At 58.6% G+C, this 13,739-nt stretch overlaps 4 protein-coding genes across 4 annotated transcripts; all 4 read left to right on the top strand.

Annotated features, from left to right (window-relative positions):
* Window positions 1-877: 877 nt before the first annotated feature.
* On the top strand, window positions 878-1,363 carry LSCM1_01790 (uncharacterized protein; the record flags this gene model as incomplete). The annotated part of the gene is made up of 1 exon (XM_067319390.1): window positions 878-1,363. One exon carries the CDS (start codon window positions 878-880, stop codon window positions 1,361-1,363), a length of 486 nt encoding a protein of 161 aa, XP_067175939.1.
* A 787-nt stretch (window positions 1,364-2,150) lies between these two features.
* Window positions 2,151-2,594, top strand: LSCM1_01789 (uncharacterized protein; the record flags this gene model as incomplete). The annotated part of the gene is made up of 1 exon (XM_067319389.1): window positions 2,151-2,594. The coding sequence occupies one exon, from the start codon at window positions 2,151-2,153 to the stop codon at window positions 2,592-2,594; it is 444 nt and encodes a 147-aa protein (XP_067175938.1).
* A 1,533-nt stretch (window positions 2,595-4,127) lies between these two features.
* On the top strand, window positions 4,128-7,934 carry LSCM1_01788 (uncharacterized protein; the record flags this gene model as incomplete). Its single annotated transcript, XM_067319388.1, has 1 exon — window positions 4,128-7,934. The coding sequence occupies one exon, from the start codon at window positions 4,128-4,130 to the stop codon at window positions 7,932-7,934; it is 3,807 nt and encodes a 1,268-aa protein (XP_067175937.1).
* Window positions 7,935-11,841: 3,907 nt separating this feature from the next.
* LSCM1_01787 (uncharacterized protein) lies at window positions 11,842-13,062 on the top strand (the record flags this gene model as incomplete). The annotated part of the gene is made up of 1 exon (XM_067319387.1): window positions 11,842-13,062. The coding sequence occupies one exon, from the start codon at window positions 11,842-11,844 to the stop codon at window positions 13,060-13,062; it is 1,221 nt and encodes a 406-aa protein (XP_067175936.1).
* Window positions 13,063-13,739: the final 677 nt, after the last annotated feature.

Below are 13,739 nucleotides of genomic sequence, written 5' to 3'. Positions count from 1 at the left end.
ACAAAAAAGCACAAGAAGTGCGTGGCGTTGCCTGAGGTAATGGGCACAGGAGCGCCAGCGCACAGCGGCGGCGCGATCGATGAGACCGGGCGACAGAGGAGAGAGAAGGGGGGAGAAAGTGAGGGGAAGAGGCGCTCTCTACGTCCCTCTCATTGCGTGTGTGTGTGTGTGAGGGGGGGGCGTGGGACGGCGGCCACAACACCCGTGGACGTAATGCGCAAACAAAAACGGAAAAAAAGATGGAAGTAACGTGGAGGAATACGATGCCCGAGGGGTGCTGGCCTCAGGCGGCACGGCAGCCACTCTTTTTGGTGGCCTTGCTGGGGCGAAGTCATTGACCGCTGCCCTTCTCCCTTCTCCTTTTTTCCGGTGCGCACGCAGCGGCCACGCGCGCACATGCATGGACACAGTGACGGAGGAGTGCTCGCCTGCTTCCAGGGGTGATTCACCAGCAGGTCTGTGGCTGTCGATACGTCATCACGTTCTGCGTCCCTCTGCCTGACACGCTTGCTCGTGCAGACGCCATTTTCATCATGTTCGGCTTTCTTTTTTTTTTTGGGAGGGTGGGTGGGACTCTCTGGGCTTGTTTTATGCTGATTTAGGCCTCTCCTGAAACGTGACGCATCACACGGAGGGGTTTGCTGCACTGTCTGGAGGACAACCATCTGTGCGGCAGATGTGTCACCGCAGACGCCCTGACCGTTCGGCTGCGAGCTTCATACCAGAGTGTTGTGCATCGTGCGGCCTCCTTTCGCCCTGTCGAGCATTGCTTCGCTCACATTAGTGCAAGTTGTCGGTTCTCGTTTCGTGCAGACGTGTTACATCGCACTGCTGCTTCTTATCTTCGCAGCAGCCGCTGCCGCGTTCGCTGGCATCAATGAAGTGGTTAGGCCGCCTAATACGGCGGAGAAAACGCACCCCGCTTCCGCCGAAGCCCTATGTCGACACGGCCTCCACTGGACAGCACATGGTGGACGCACGGCTGTACGACAGCCACGACCTCAGCCACATTGACCCGGAAAAGCCACACTGGCAGGACGTGCGCTTCGAGTCCCGGGAGAGGGTGCCATTTTTTGACATCTTCGGGTACAACAGAGACTGGAGTTGGTCGCTCTTCAAGCTATCAAGCCTTTTCTTTGTGATGATCTTCTACTGGGAGATGCGGTCGTTAGCGTACATGAAGGATGACCCGATGCGAGTATCATCAACAACCACAGTCTCGCCCATGCCAGAGTACGCGAGAGATGAAAAGGCGACAGAGGAGGAACTGCGTGAGGCCGGCTTCGCATACATCGGCGTGGCGAAGCTCGACAACCTGGGTCTAACGGCGTCCTCGGCCTCCGAGGCTGGACACAAGGGATGAGGACCGCTTTTTCTCTCAGCCCCTCCCCCCGCTGCTGACGCATCCTGTCACACTCATAAAGAGGCGCAACCCCGTCCACGAGGGCCTCGATTCTGCCGCTGAGTCCGCATTTTTTTCGCGCGCGTGTGTGTGTGTGTGTATGTGTGTGGAAGACACGAAGTGAATCGTACTGTCGAACCCGCGCTCATATCTTTTTCTTTATCGGCTCACTTCATCTTTTTTTCGCTTTGCTGATGAACGCAACTGCGCGTACGTCTGTGAGTACGGTGAGCAGCCCCTTCTTGTAGCGCAGCTCGCGCACGCAGAACTGCAGGAGAAAGGCTTGCGGATATGGGGTTCCTGTGTTCCGTCATGCAGCATAGAATTGGGAGGCGCACACAGCGCGTGAATATGAGTCTCGCCATTTTTCTTGCGGGGCCGTCGCATGAGCCAGCCGCTTCTGGCGCTCCTCTTCCCTACGTCTTTCGTTTTCTTTCTCGGTCATTTAGGGGCGTTGCCACTCGCGTCTCGTCCTCCCTCTCTGCCACCTTCTGCCTCTCCCCTCTCTCACGGACACACACAGCTGTGCCAGGGCGAACTCCAGCGATCCCTGCTTGGCGGTTGTGAGCCGTTTTGCGTTGTACAGCGGCAAGAGGGGCTGTGGGCGTCCCTTTCTCTCTCTCTGTACGTGTCCCTGTGTGTGAGTCTTCTGTTTCCTCCGGCTCTGAGTGGCGTACGTATCGCGTGCTGCCCTCTTCCACCATCTTTGCCCCGTCCCATATCACATCCTGCACAACGTCAAGGGACGATGAACGAAATATACGCAAAGCGCTTAGCGCAAACGTCGATGTTTCACCAACTCATGCGCACCCACGGCACTCTCTGGGCAGCGACGCAGGTGACGAAGGAGAGGCTCGACTTGGCGTTTGTGAAGGAGGAGATGATGCGCGTGAATGGTCGCCGTGCGATGCCGCTTCTCGTTGGCGCGGCCGCGAAGGAGAACTTGAACGACTCACACCTTGTGCACCTGACGGAGCACTGCGCGTGGGCGGAGTCCGCCCGGGCGTTTGCCGTGCAGCGACAGACCCCGCTGACGCAGCACATCGCATCCATGGGGCGCATGGCGGAGACCATAACGCAGGCCAAGACTACGGCGTCAAGTCAACTTTTGTTTAATGAACACATGGCCCGCATCGACGGGATTAGCGAGTTCGAGGAGGAGCCCATCATGGAAGACGAGGATGATAGTTGAGCTAACAGGTGTGCGCACACGGATATGCGTGCGTGCGTGTGAGCCTGTTCAGATGGGAGCCAAGGCCTTGCTCCTGGTTGCAACTTCCCCGCAGTGGCTGCCGGTTTTCTGTTGTGCAGCACGGCGCAGCTGTGTTGGATCGGCTGCTTCTTGACATGATGTGAGTCGGCTCGGGCATTGTTTTCGGCTTGGACGTGTATCGCTCTCGTCTGTACGTCCGTGGTCCAGAGCTCGTCGGTATGTATGCGTTCACTTACATGTGCGTGCCGCTGTGGGTGCTGGTGGGGACGCGCGTTGAGCTGCGTGCCTGTCGCGTGTGATGCTGATTAGCACGCAAGCTCGAATGGAAGTGCTGACCTCGAGTTCTGCGCGGAAGTGGGTAGTGACGTTCCCGCGCTGAGGGGGGAAGGAATGGGTGGGGGCGTATTTTCGGTACCTTGTCCGCTTCTCCTTTCCAGCCGCTTCCCGCGCACTCTGTTCCGGCGCGTTCGTGCCGTTGAGCAGTTCTTCGTCGTGTCCTGTGTGCACCGAATCAGTGACAGTGGGCCGAGGGCTTTCCTTTGCGTCCCTTACTCCTTTTTGTATTTGAGCATACGGTGTTCTCCTGGCCCTATGCGTGCCAACAGCTCTCGGCTGATGCGCTTCTTCTCAACACTTCCATCCTTCGGTTTGGCGATGCAAGGGTGGTTCGCAACCACCAGCAGCGATAAAACGCCATCAGCCATCTGCGGCGCAACAGAGCGGGGAAGCAAGAACACCCTGTCTATCCTCCCTCTGTGTACAAGAGAGTGTGCATGTATGTGTGTGTGTGTGGGGGTGCTGGCGTTAGGCTTCATGATGCCTGCTGCTCCCACCCTTTCCAACACACACACACACACACCGATCAAAATATAGGAAAGCGAGAGGGCGAAGGAAGCCGTTGCCGTCGAACATTGCATTCTCTTTGCATAGGCTCGCGGCGTCTCGGAATTGTATTGTGCTTCATCTTCATAGCGGCACAGAGGTAGAGGGAGTAGCTGAAGGTCGGCACGCTCTCTGTCAGATACGCATTGTCTCTTCTCGAACCTGCTGTTTTTCACCACTGGCGCATGTCTCTCTCCCTTTCTCTTCTTTGCGTTTTTGCGCGGCAGTATCTGTGCCTCTCGGTGTGTCAGAAGCGAACAGAGGAGGTTACAACGGGGGTCCACTTGCTCAGCCTGTGTGCGCAGCAGCGTGTCACCATCACAACTATTCACTTTTTTTTCGTCGAGTGCCTTTTCGCTTCGACTTTGGCGATTACTCTCTCTCTCTTTGTGCCTCCGCCCTCTGCTCTGAGAGCCGAGGTGCCTTCTTCCCCTTCCCCCTCCCTCAACTCTTGCGGCACCTTAGATTTTTTTCTTATTCACCGTCGTGTGCGAGCGTTGCATCCCGGGCTACTCGCTGCTCACTTCACCGGGTCCGACGCCGACGTGCACCGCTACGATCGGTACCGCGTACCTTCTCTTTGCCGCTGACTTCCCTTTTCGGTATTGCTGCCTGCATTCCGTCTCAGCCATGCTCAAAGGAATCAAGAAGGGGATTAGCCACATGGATCTGCGGCACTCCCACAAGTGGAAGAGCAAGAAAGGGAGTGGGGCAGACAGTGAAGAGGCCGAGAACGGCAGTGAGACGCCCACAATGTCCATGGCGCAGACAAACGTATCAGTACCGCTGCCAGAGATGATGGTAGTTGGACCGAAGTCGATGCCACTACCCGGAGGAGGCCCACCGGGGATAGCAGGGGGCCCTCTGCCACCAGGGATGGTGATGAAGGGGGTCCTGCCTCCAGGCGTCAAGATCATCAAGAGTCCGCCGGCGAACGTTGTCATGAAGGTCATCGCGGGCGGCAGCGGGCCGGTCAACCTAACTGAACGCGGCTACATCTCTCCGACTCAAGGAGGGAGTCCCTCACCCTCTCCAGGGATGAAGGTGATCGGGCAGCCACCGCCAGGTGCCAAGATCATTATCGGAATGCCTCCACAGCTCATGAAAACTATTCCCGGAGCGGTGCCTCCGGGCCTCAAGATTATGCACAGCGCTCCACCGCCAAGCGCGCCGCGCGCCGCGTCCCCGCCGTTAAGCAGCACGCCGCAGACGCTGTCGCGTGCTAACACGCCCCCGCTCGTACAGGGCATGGCAGCAAGGGCGCCCATGAAGATTCCGCCGCCCGGAGCGAAGTTGATTAGCTGTCAGCCTCAGCCAGGGTCGAGTTCGATGTCGCCAGAGGGGACTAGAGAGGGAGCCGCGAACGCGTCGCTGACACCGTCGCGCTCGGTGTCGCCTACGAATCTTCCTGTGTTCCGCATTCTTCCAAACGGGGTGAAGGTCCTGGTAACTCCACCTCCCACTGGGGCACCCGTTAAGATTCTCAGCAATATGCTACCCGTCTGCAAGAGTCCGTCGCCGCCGATGAAGTCGCCGCCAATGCTTTTCGTCAAGTCGATGGCCGACGTGACGAACGCAGGAGGAGCACCGACGGTGTCGACCCCCCGAACTACGGCCCCACTGATCCCTCCGCAGAACGGGAGCTCTTTTCTCGGGCCCAAGTCGCTTGCAGCACCGCAACAGCAGCTGCCAAGGCCGACCCCGGTGCGACCCGGTGGCACCATAGTGAAGGCGGACGAGGCTACTGTACGTGTGCGACCTGGGCAGAGTCAGCAGGCACCGACTGCTCTTTATAAGAGCGCTCCGCAACTCGCGGCGCAGCAGTCGCAAAGCGACGAGCTCAACTTTCAGGAGGAAGACACCGCAGGTGACGCTAGTGTCGATGAGATTCAGTTTGAGGAGGCGGCTCCGTTGATACCGCCCCAAACACCGCGCGCCGATGCTGCAGCAGAGCATCTGCCCCGTACATCGCTGTCCTCCTCCCTCTCTCTCCATGAAGACCCTGACGCAGCCACCGCGCTCCCACCTGTGGCCACGACACATACGACCGCCGCGCCATTGGCGATGCCGTCGCCGCGCTCCTCATCGGCTGCCGTAGGTGCTACCGCTCTCGCCGGGTCCGAGCAGAGCTCGCAGCAGCACCGCTCTGAAGATAGCAGCCAAGGCGCTCGGAAAAAGAAACGGAAGGCACACCGTGCGCCGCAGGGGAGCGATGGGGTGAACGATGGCAGGCCGTCGCGCAGGGAAAGTCGAAAGCATCGCCGTCATCATCACAGGTCGCACTCCAAGGAGACCGGCGTCATCTCGAGGCGCTCAGCATCGCAGCAGTCCTACAGCGTCTCTGATGCTCAAGTGAGTGCCTCGCCAGTGGCGGTGGACAACACGCAGCGCCGCACCCCATCTGAGTTGGGAGGATTGAGCAATAAGCGCGACCAGGTGGACGCACCAGAGCAGCTTGGCGGTGGAAAGCTCAGAGATGCCGCCTTTACGCCACAGACGCTCACCTCCACCACGCGTGATCGAATTGCGGAGCACTTTTTATCGATGCTGTGCCCCCAGCAATATTACGGTAAGGTGCAGAAGATCAGCCGCATCCGACCATTCAAGGCGGACTGCTCTGCCGCCACCGGACTGCGTAGGAGCAGCTCCATTTATGTCGCGACAAAGGGTGTGATGCCGAACCCATACTTTTATCCCCAGCTGCGGCTGCGCAGCGCCGACGGCGAGATGCCGACAAGTCTTGCACGAGGTGAAGGCATGGCTAAGGGTGTCGTGAGCACGCCGATCATCCTCTACGAAGCTGCACCCGGCAATATGCTGTTTGCGGATACGGAACTTGAGGCACGGCGACTGCTTGAGCGCAACCGAAACGCTACAAGCTGCTTCATTCTCAGCCTCTCTGCCATTCTTTTTAGGGACCCCGAGCACTACGTCTTGCCCATCGCGTCACTGAACGTGGAATGGGTGCCGTACGCCTCACCGCAGTCAGAACCGCAGTGCCCTATACATAAGCGCGAGTTGCAGCTCTTTGATCGGTGCTCCAAAGAGCTTGTGTGCGCCCTATGCGCGTCGCGCAACGGCATTTCCATGGCAAACTTCGTTGTCGTTCCCGACGTGCTTGGCAACCCCGACTCGCGCCGCACCATCGAAGAGAAGGTCTCGCTCCAGCTGGACGAGGCGCAGCATTCGGCGAGGCGGTGGGTCGAGCAGCACCAGCGGGTGCGGGAGTTATGTGAAAGTAAAAAAGAGGCCATCAGCAGCCAGTTTGATCTTCTCATAGAGGCGCTAGAGGCGAAGAGGAAAGAGTACCTGGAGGCGTGCGAAGCGGAGTTCGCCTACGCGCAGACGAACGTCGCACGCGAAATCCTCATCACGGATGAGAAAGTGCAGCTGCTGCGCGCCGCCACGGAGCACCTTCGCACCGATCCCTCAAAACCGCTCTTCTCCATGCAAATCGCTACGATTGCTGAGGGGTTGAGCGCTTCGACGGACCTGCCCTCTCGCTTTACGCGTGCCTCGCTGCAGCTGCCTCCCATGAGCACCGGTCTCGTGCCGAACTTAGAAGGCATCATGTCCCAAGTGCTGCAGCTTGGTCCGCAGCTGCCCCTCTCCGGAAGTGCAGGCGGAGAATCCCGGTCCTTAGGCCGAGCTTTGACCAACTCGCCGTATAGTACACGGCCGAACTCGGCACGTTGCCAGTCCCGCCAGCCGATGGAGGAGTCAGTGAACATCGCAAACAGAGACCGCTGGCGTTCCAGCCGGACCGGAAAGATTGCTGCTGCGGCACCTGGCAAGTCGCCGTGGCCTGCAACGGGCAACGCCGATACGTTTCCACAGTGCGAGAATGGCCGCTCATCTGCTCCTTGCTCCCCGCCAAGACGCATCCATTCAGGGCCTTCGGCGATGCGAGAGGAGGCGAGCATCATATCCGCCACCTCCCAAAGGAAATCTGGTGCAAGGGCTGCGTCATCAACGCCGTTCGCAGCGGACGCCGTGTCGGTGCCCAACAGCACCGGCACTTCCCTGTTTGACTTTGCCCTTCATGACCTACTAAGCACGTTGGGCACGCCAAACATGAAACGGCGATCGCCGCGCTACGTCCAGTGGGCCATCCGCGTCGAGGACCCGGGTGACTGGGTCGGCCTTGGCGTCGGTGTCGGCAATACAATCGATGCGTGGGAGCAAGGCAGCACCAATGATCTCTCTCACTTGTGGATTGTGCCACATTCCTTCTCTGCTCAGGTGTTGTACCTGCGCGTCGCAGTGAACGCCAGCAGCGGACACGCGAAGCTGACGGTGCACGACGCGCGTGGCAAGCAGCTAGATGCTGGTGAGGTTCCCCAGTGGAACGCAGCACGCCCGGCCTACCCGCAGGCCACGTTTGGCGGGCACATTGGGACAGTTCGTATGATAGAGATCCCTCACATCGTGCGCTGACGCCGGAATTACAGCTGCTCTGACAGCATGCCTAGATGCTCGATGTGGGTGTGCGTGTGTGTATTCATCTCGCTTTACCTTTTCTTGCTTCTTTTTCACTCTTCACGTTGAGTGCATGCGGGTACGAGAAGAGGACTTTCCTATGGGAGCGCGGCCAACGGCCTCCCTCCCTCCCTCCCCCCGCTCCTCCTTATGTGACGTCCCCCTCCTCTCCACCCGATCTATCCGTTGGCGCGCTCCTTTTTTTTTCGCCTTGAGCTGGACTTGATTGCTTTTCTTTGTGTGGCAGTCAATGGCCCTTTGCTTATTTATTTTTCCTGCGACAACTGCTCTTCAAGAAGGACAAAATCGGCCCTCATGCTGTATTTCGTCGTACTGGGTGTGGGTAGGGGGCTGGGGAGGTGAGCCACGCTCTCTCGCCTTCGCGCCGCTGTTGCGGTATTGCGCCTGTGCTTCTGTGCGCGTCGCCTTCTCTTCGGTGGTTGAGGTTGTTTCGTCGACTGCTGCTGTGCTTTTCACTGTCTGTCTGGCGCCAATTCCCTCTCTCCCCCGCCTCTACTGTCCTGTGTGAAGCCCACTGCTACACAAAGGATGAACTTACGTTCATCTCCCCCCCCCCGTTCTCCTCCCATCTTCCTCGTCCACAGTTTCGTAACGGGGCTGTCTGCCTGCTCCTGTACTTACGCGTGCGTGGACCCGGTGGAAGAAGCCTAAGCTGTATTGCTTTTCGTGAGGGGTGCTTCATTTAGTTTGCGTCATGAGGGTCGTTCGTCTCCCATCTCATATAAAATATATACACGGGCGTATGCTCTTTTTTTTTCCACGCATGAAGCGTCCTCCCACTCCCTCCCTCCCCCCTCACCTAACCTCAGACTTTTTTATCGCCTTTTCCGGTTTGCGTTGATACATAGATTTCTGGGACTCTCGTTATGAATGGGTATGCGTGTGTGTGGGCGGTGGGCCGGCAGAGGGTAAGGAGGGGGCTTGTCATACCACCTCCTCTCATCCCTTCTCCTCCTCCTCCCGCTGCATACACACTGAAACATTTTATCCGTCATCTTTTTTGGCATCTGTTCTCTTTGTCGTTGCTGTGGTGTGGTGCACTCTGTGTCATAGGGGCCCCCTCGAGGTGGACATGGGCGGGAGGGGAGGGGATGTATATGTGCGTGCGCGATCTGTCGTGTCTTGTGAGCAACTACAGGAAGGACAGCATCAAAGAATAGCCAAAGAGTGTAGTCGCCAGAAGCCCTGCCGTGTGACGAATTAAACAGCCAAAAAAAAGGTATGCGGTCCACTGCATCGTGACGAAGAAACAGAAGGATCGGCCGCGCCACAGAGGCATATATCACAGGTCTGTTGGCGCGCAGCAGCTCCGTGTGGGCTTTGTAGGAGATGATGGGGAAGGCAGCAGGACCTCTGGTCTTCCGCTCGCACCCCCCTCTTCGTTGGTGTACACGTACCGCTCTCCTGCCAGTGTAGCCCGCTAGCAAGTTCCTTGCAGGGGGGTTGTCTTCATTGTAGATGTCTTGTACGCGCCCAGTATGAGCCTCACCCCCCCTCTCTTCTTCCCTTGTGTTTCTCACCTCGCTGCTATCCGTCTTCCCCTCCGCATTTTCTCCTGCATGAGTCATGTCTTGAGTCTCACTCTGATACGCCCTCGAAGGAGTCTTGGGACGGATCAGGAGAAGGCTTTATTGTCTTGTGCGGGCGCGAGGTGAAGGAGGTTACGGTGCGCATCGGGCCTCGACTGATCGCCGAGGTTCAGGCGCTCTTCTCCAAGAGGTAGCACGGGGGGCCTTGAAGGAGGAGGTCATTCACCTCCGCGATGGCACAGATCAGGCAAAGCAGCTGCTGCGTTACCTCAACAAAGACAACGATGAATGTGCGATTCACATGCTGGTAAGCACGTCTTGCCCAGATGTAGTCTTCCTATACTACCTCCGCTTTCTCGAAGACATACTTGTCTCGCGTGAAAAATCGATGGCGCTCTTTTCACGACGGCCGCTACGACCACGCAGCTTAGCGTGGTGCTGTGGCACGTCCTGCAGGCTTTCAAGTCGCAGTAGACCCCGGCAGGGTCCGCCTGGTGTCTCACCACCGTAGCAAACTTCAACGGCAAGCAAGCCAGTACACCCTTATCCCACCTACATGGAGACGCGGTGTCACCAGGAGATGGGTTGGCAGCGGACGGGGCGAAGCATCCTGGGCAACCCCCTTTTTTCTACGTGAGGCCGGTGTTGTGGTGACGCCGGAGCCGCTGCAGCTGCATAGCCTATACCACGTCATGAACCCCTTGGCTGGCGCGCATGGCCCGGCGAGCGCGGACAGCCACGTGGGGGACATGCGAGCAAACGATGAGAAGTCGTTACCTAACGTGAAACTCAAGTGTCTTTGCCTGCGAAAAGGTGAGGAGCTCGCCTGGAAATGTCTCGGCGACAAGTACCGGTGCCAAGCCAAAGTTGGCGGAGGCGGCAACGCATTGGTGCGCCCCCCCGCTCCGCCCGCCCTTAGCGAGAAACATGAACATGCTACTGGAGCTCTGGATAGAATGGGTGGGCGGCATGACGGGGGATGCAGAGAAGACAGCTTCTACGGACGCACGAGTCGTTTGGCGGAGCTTCTGCAGTGAGCGACGCGTCGCAGTGCTGCAGGCAGAAGGGGTTGGCGCGGGGGCGGGCTACGGTAATGACAGATCTCCTGCGTCACCCGCTTTTCCATGGCGAGCCGGGCGCCACCGTGTTGGCACGCACCATCACCGAGCAGCAAAGGATCCTGGAGGCTCGCACCACGTGTTTCAGTGCATGCCGCTCGCTAAGGAAAGTCGGCGACGACGGCCAAGTCAATCACCGTCTACCTCAGCAAGCAGCGGGCAGCCAAACTAGCAGAGAAGGCGAAGCTGTGTATGGAGTTGTGCGTGCGTGCAGGCCAGTGGGCCGGCGCGTTTTTCTGGAGGAAGCGGGCGCATGCCCAGGGACTTGTTTGCGGATCCTCTACCTACGACCTCGTTCTCGGTGTGAGTCGTCACTGTACCTTGGAGGCAGCGGAACGTGTCTTGACGGCAATTCGTGGCGCTGGTGCTTTGTGCTCGGAGAAAGGCATCCAAGGCTGCATCAAGGGTGCTGCGCATCAAAAGAAGGTGGCCAGCACATTTTGGTGTTCTTGGGCACGACTGCACTGTGGAATGGACGTCCCGGCGGCTCGTGCGTGCGCTTGAGTACGTGCACGCCTGTATCCTCTATCTGTATTTGATGTGCAGTCCCTGCAAGCATCCAGGCACACGTGTCGTAGTACGCGCGCGCTGCACGTGGCGCCTTGCGCAACATCTCCTGTCTCGGGTTAAGGTCAAGTGTTTCGAGTGCTCTTGCCATGTCCCTCTCTTTTCTTTCGCTGACTTGCGAGAGCGCTGGTGTCTTTTTCCGTGCCGACGATCAGAGACAGATTTCTCGCCACGTAGAGAGGACCGTCCCGTCTTTCCATGCGGAGGGTGGCGGGCCAAGGGGGGCGACGAAAGGGCATTTCATGGGTGAACCCCTCACACGTGGGCCTCCTGCAACCTTTGCCGAGGACATGATGCCTCCCGCTGCCGTGCTCCAGGTGGCTTGTACTGCCTTTTACAATGCTGCTCCAACGTCTTGATCCGCACCTCCCTTATTGTGGGCGCGCGCGTGCGTTTGTGAAGTACCCCGCTCCTCAACCGCCCGCAAGCACTGTGAGGTGACTCGTGTTTGCGCGCCTTTCACATGCCGCTCGCATGCAACCTCTACGCTACCTGCACGGTGCCACCTCCGACTTCTCTATACACCCTCCCGCCGGAATCTCGTTGCCACACCCACCACCCACCCACACACACACAAAGGAAAACGAACACTAAAGGAACTACTCCGACGGCTGATGCGTTACCACTCATATGGAGGCTGAGTTCTCGGAGTTGCTCGAGGCAAATCGAAAGGTGCGAGAGTGGAAGAGAGAGGCAAAGCAGTCCTCTCCCATCAGCCTCGCTGGCGGGGTGGATCTGACCATGTCTCTGGATGACATGCAGAATGCGACGCCGCCCCTTTCTCCCTTTCAGGTGCTGCACACCAGTGACATCCTCACGCAACTAGTCCACATCCCATCTATCACGACCACCGCAGCTGCCAGTGCTATCTTTGGTGCACTTGTGACACTGCTTCTCACAACGCAGAACGGTAGTACGCCTGTGAGACGACAAGGGCTTTTGCGAGGGTGGACGCACCGGCTGCTGCGCCTCTTCATCGGTGCCGTCGCGTCGGTCATGTTTGTTCGATTTCTGCGTGGACGTTATCCGACGGTGCAGCGTGTCTCGCAGTACGAAAACTTGTCGAGCTCTCCAGATAACCCGTGCTTCGTGGCGAAGTGCATCCTCACCATGACGAGTTCGCAGGCTGGCACACACGCCGATGGACCACACCATTTCTGCCGCAGTCTTTCATCCCGAAACTACGACGATGCGCATTACAGCGGCGACGCCGTGGTGTTGGATGTTGCGGCGGAACTGCGTCAACATCAGCAATCGCTCGCGCCCAGTGCCCCCCTGGCGATCACGGTGGAGGTGCTCGAGAAGGCCCGAACAAAACTGCCGATGGCCTTTCGCGATGGATCGCGCCCCGTGTGGCGCCTGCTGCTGGTGACCCGGCACCCCACGACAACCAGCGTTACCAGTAAAAGTGCTACCGATGCGTTGAAACAACCCTCTCGGACCCTCTTTTCTCTGGAGAGGGCATCACCGGCGCGGGTGCTTGACGCATATGTCAACAGGGCGACTGCTGTGACGTTGTCAGAGTCTGCGCGGGACCATTACCCGTTCCTCCATCCTGAAGCAGTGGCCTATTTGCATCGCGTCTTTCCTCGTCTGGTGCTTGTAGGCATCGACAGCCCTTCCGTCGATCCGCCGCAGGTGAGGCTCTGCCACGTCGCGCTGCTCCGGTTCGGAGTGGCGATCCTTGAAAACCTCCGCTACGTCCGCCTCTTCCCTCTGCTTGAGAGTCCACCGGTCGACAACCAGCGCGGATGGCTCTCTGGGTCAATGCTGACCGTTTTCAATGCGACGCAAAACTATGATGACGCTCGTGGATGCTCCGTCCTGTTCTTTCCCGAGGAGGCGCTGTGACAGCCGAGCCTCCCGTGCCTGCGCCATACCCTTCCCTTCTCGCCGCTAGTGAGCGAGCGCTCAGCGTTTGAGATAGCATGACCACGTTGACATCCTTTGGCCCCTCTGCAGTCGCACAGTCTGGTGGGTGGGATGTGATTTTTCTTTTGTGGGTGCACGCGCGCTGAATTCCGCGCTGTGCTGCGGGACCAGCTAGACTCCAGAACGTCAGCATTAAGGCGGTAGTGTGAGCGCTTGTGGGCCAGCAAAGAGGCTCCGAAACAGAGGGCTGAGATTCGTAAGCGCTCCCTCTCTCTGCGTGCAAAAGTTGTCGTGGACGTCGCCTTTCACCATCACGCATGCCGTCCCCCCCCCCCATACCCCGACACACACCCCTCCCTCCTTACTCACTCACGCACGCGCTCCTCCTCTTTCTCCTATGACCCCCATCCCCCTCTTGTCCTTTTGCTGTTGTCTTCCAGTACAGTTCGCGCCCATCACGCACACTCGCGCTGCGCAACGCTATCGCAACTCCCTCGCACATCTCCTCCTCTTCCCAATCGCTGCGTGACCCTCTACGCCTCTCCTCTGCCCTTTCAGTTTCGATGCGTCTCCTTTACCGCCTCTGCAGCCCCCCCTCTCCACGCCAGCGACGCCGACGTTACTTTTGCATGAAGCGAACGCGACCAGACCGGCTC

This window comes from Leishmania martiniquensis, chromosome 32 (assembly GCF_017916325.1).
Source record: "Leishmania martiniquensis isolate LSCM1 chromosome 32, whole genome shotgun sequence".
Lineage (NCBI taxonomy): Eukaryota > Euglenozoa > Kinetoplastea > Trypanosomatida > Trypanosomatidae > Leishmania > Leishmania martiniquensis.
This window is presented reverse-complemented; position numbering and strand designations above follow the sequence as displayed.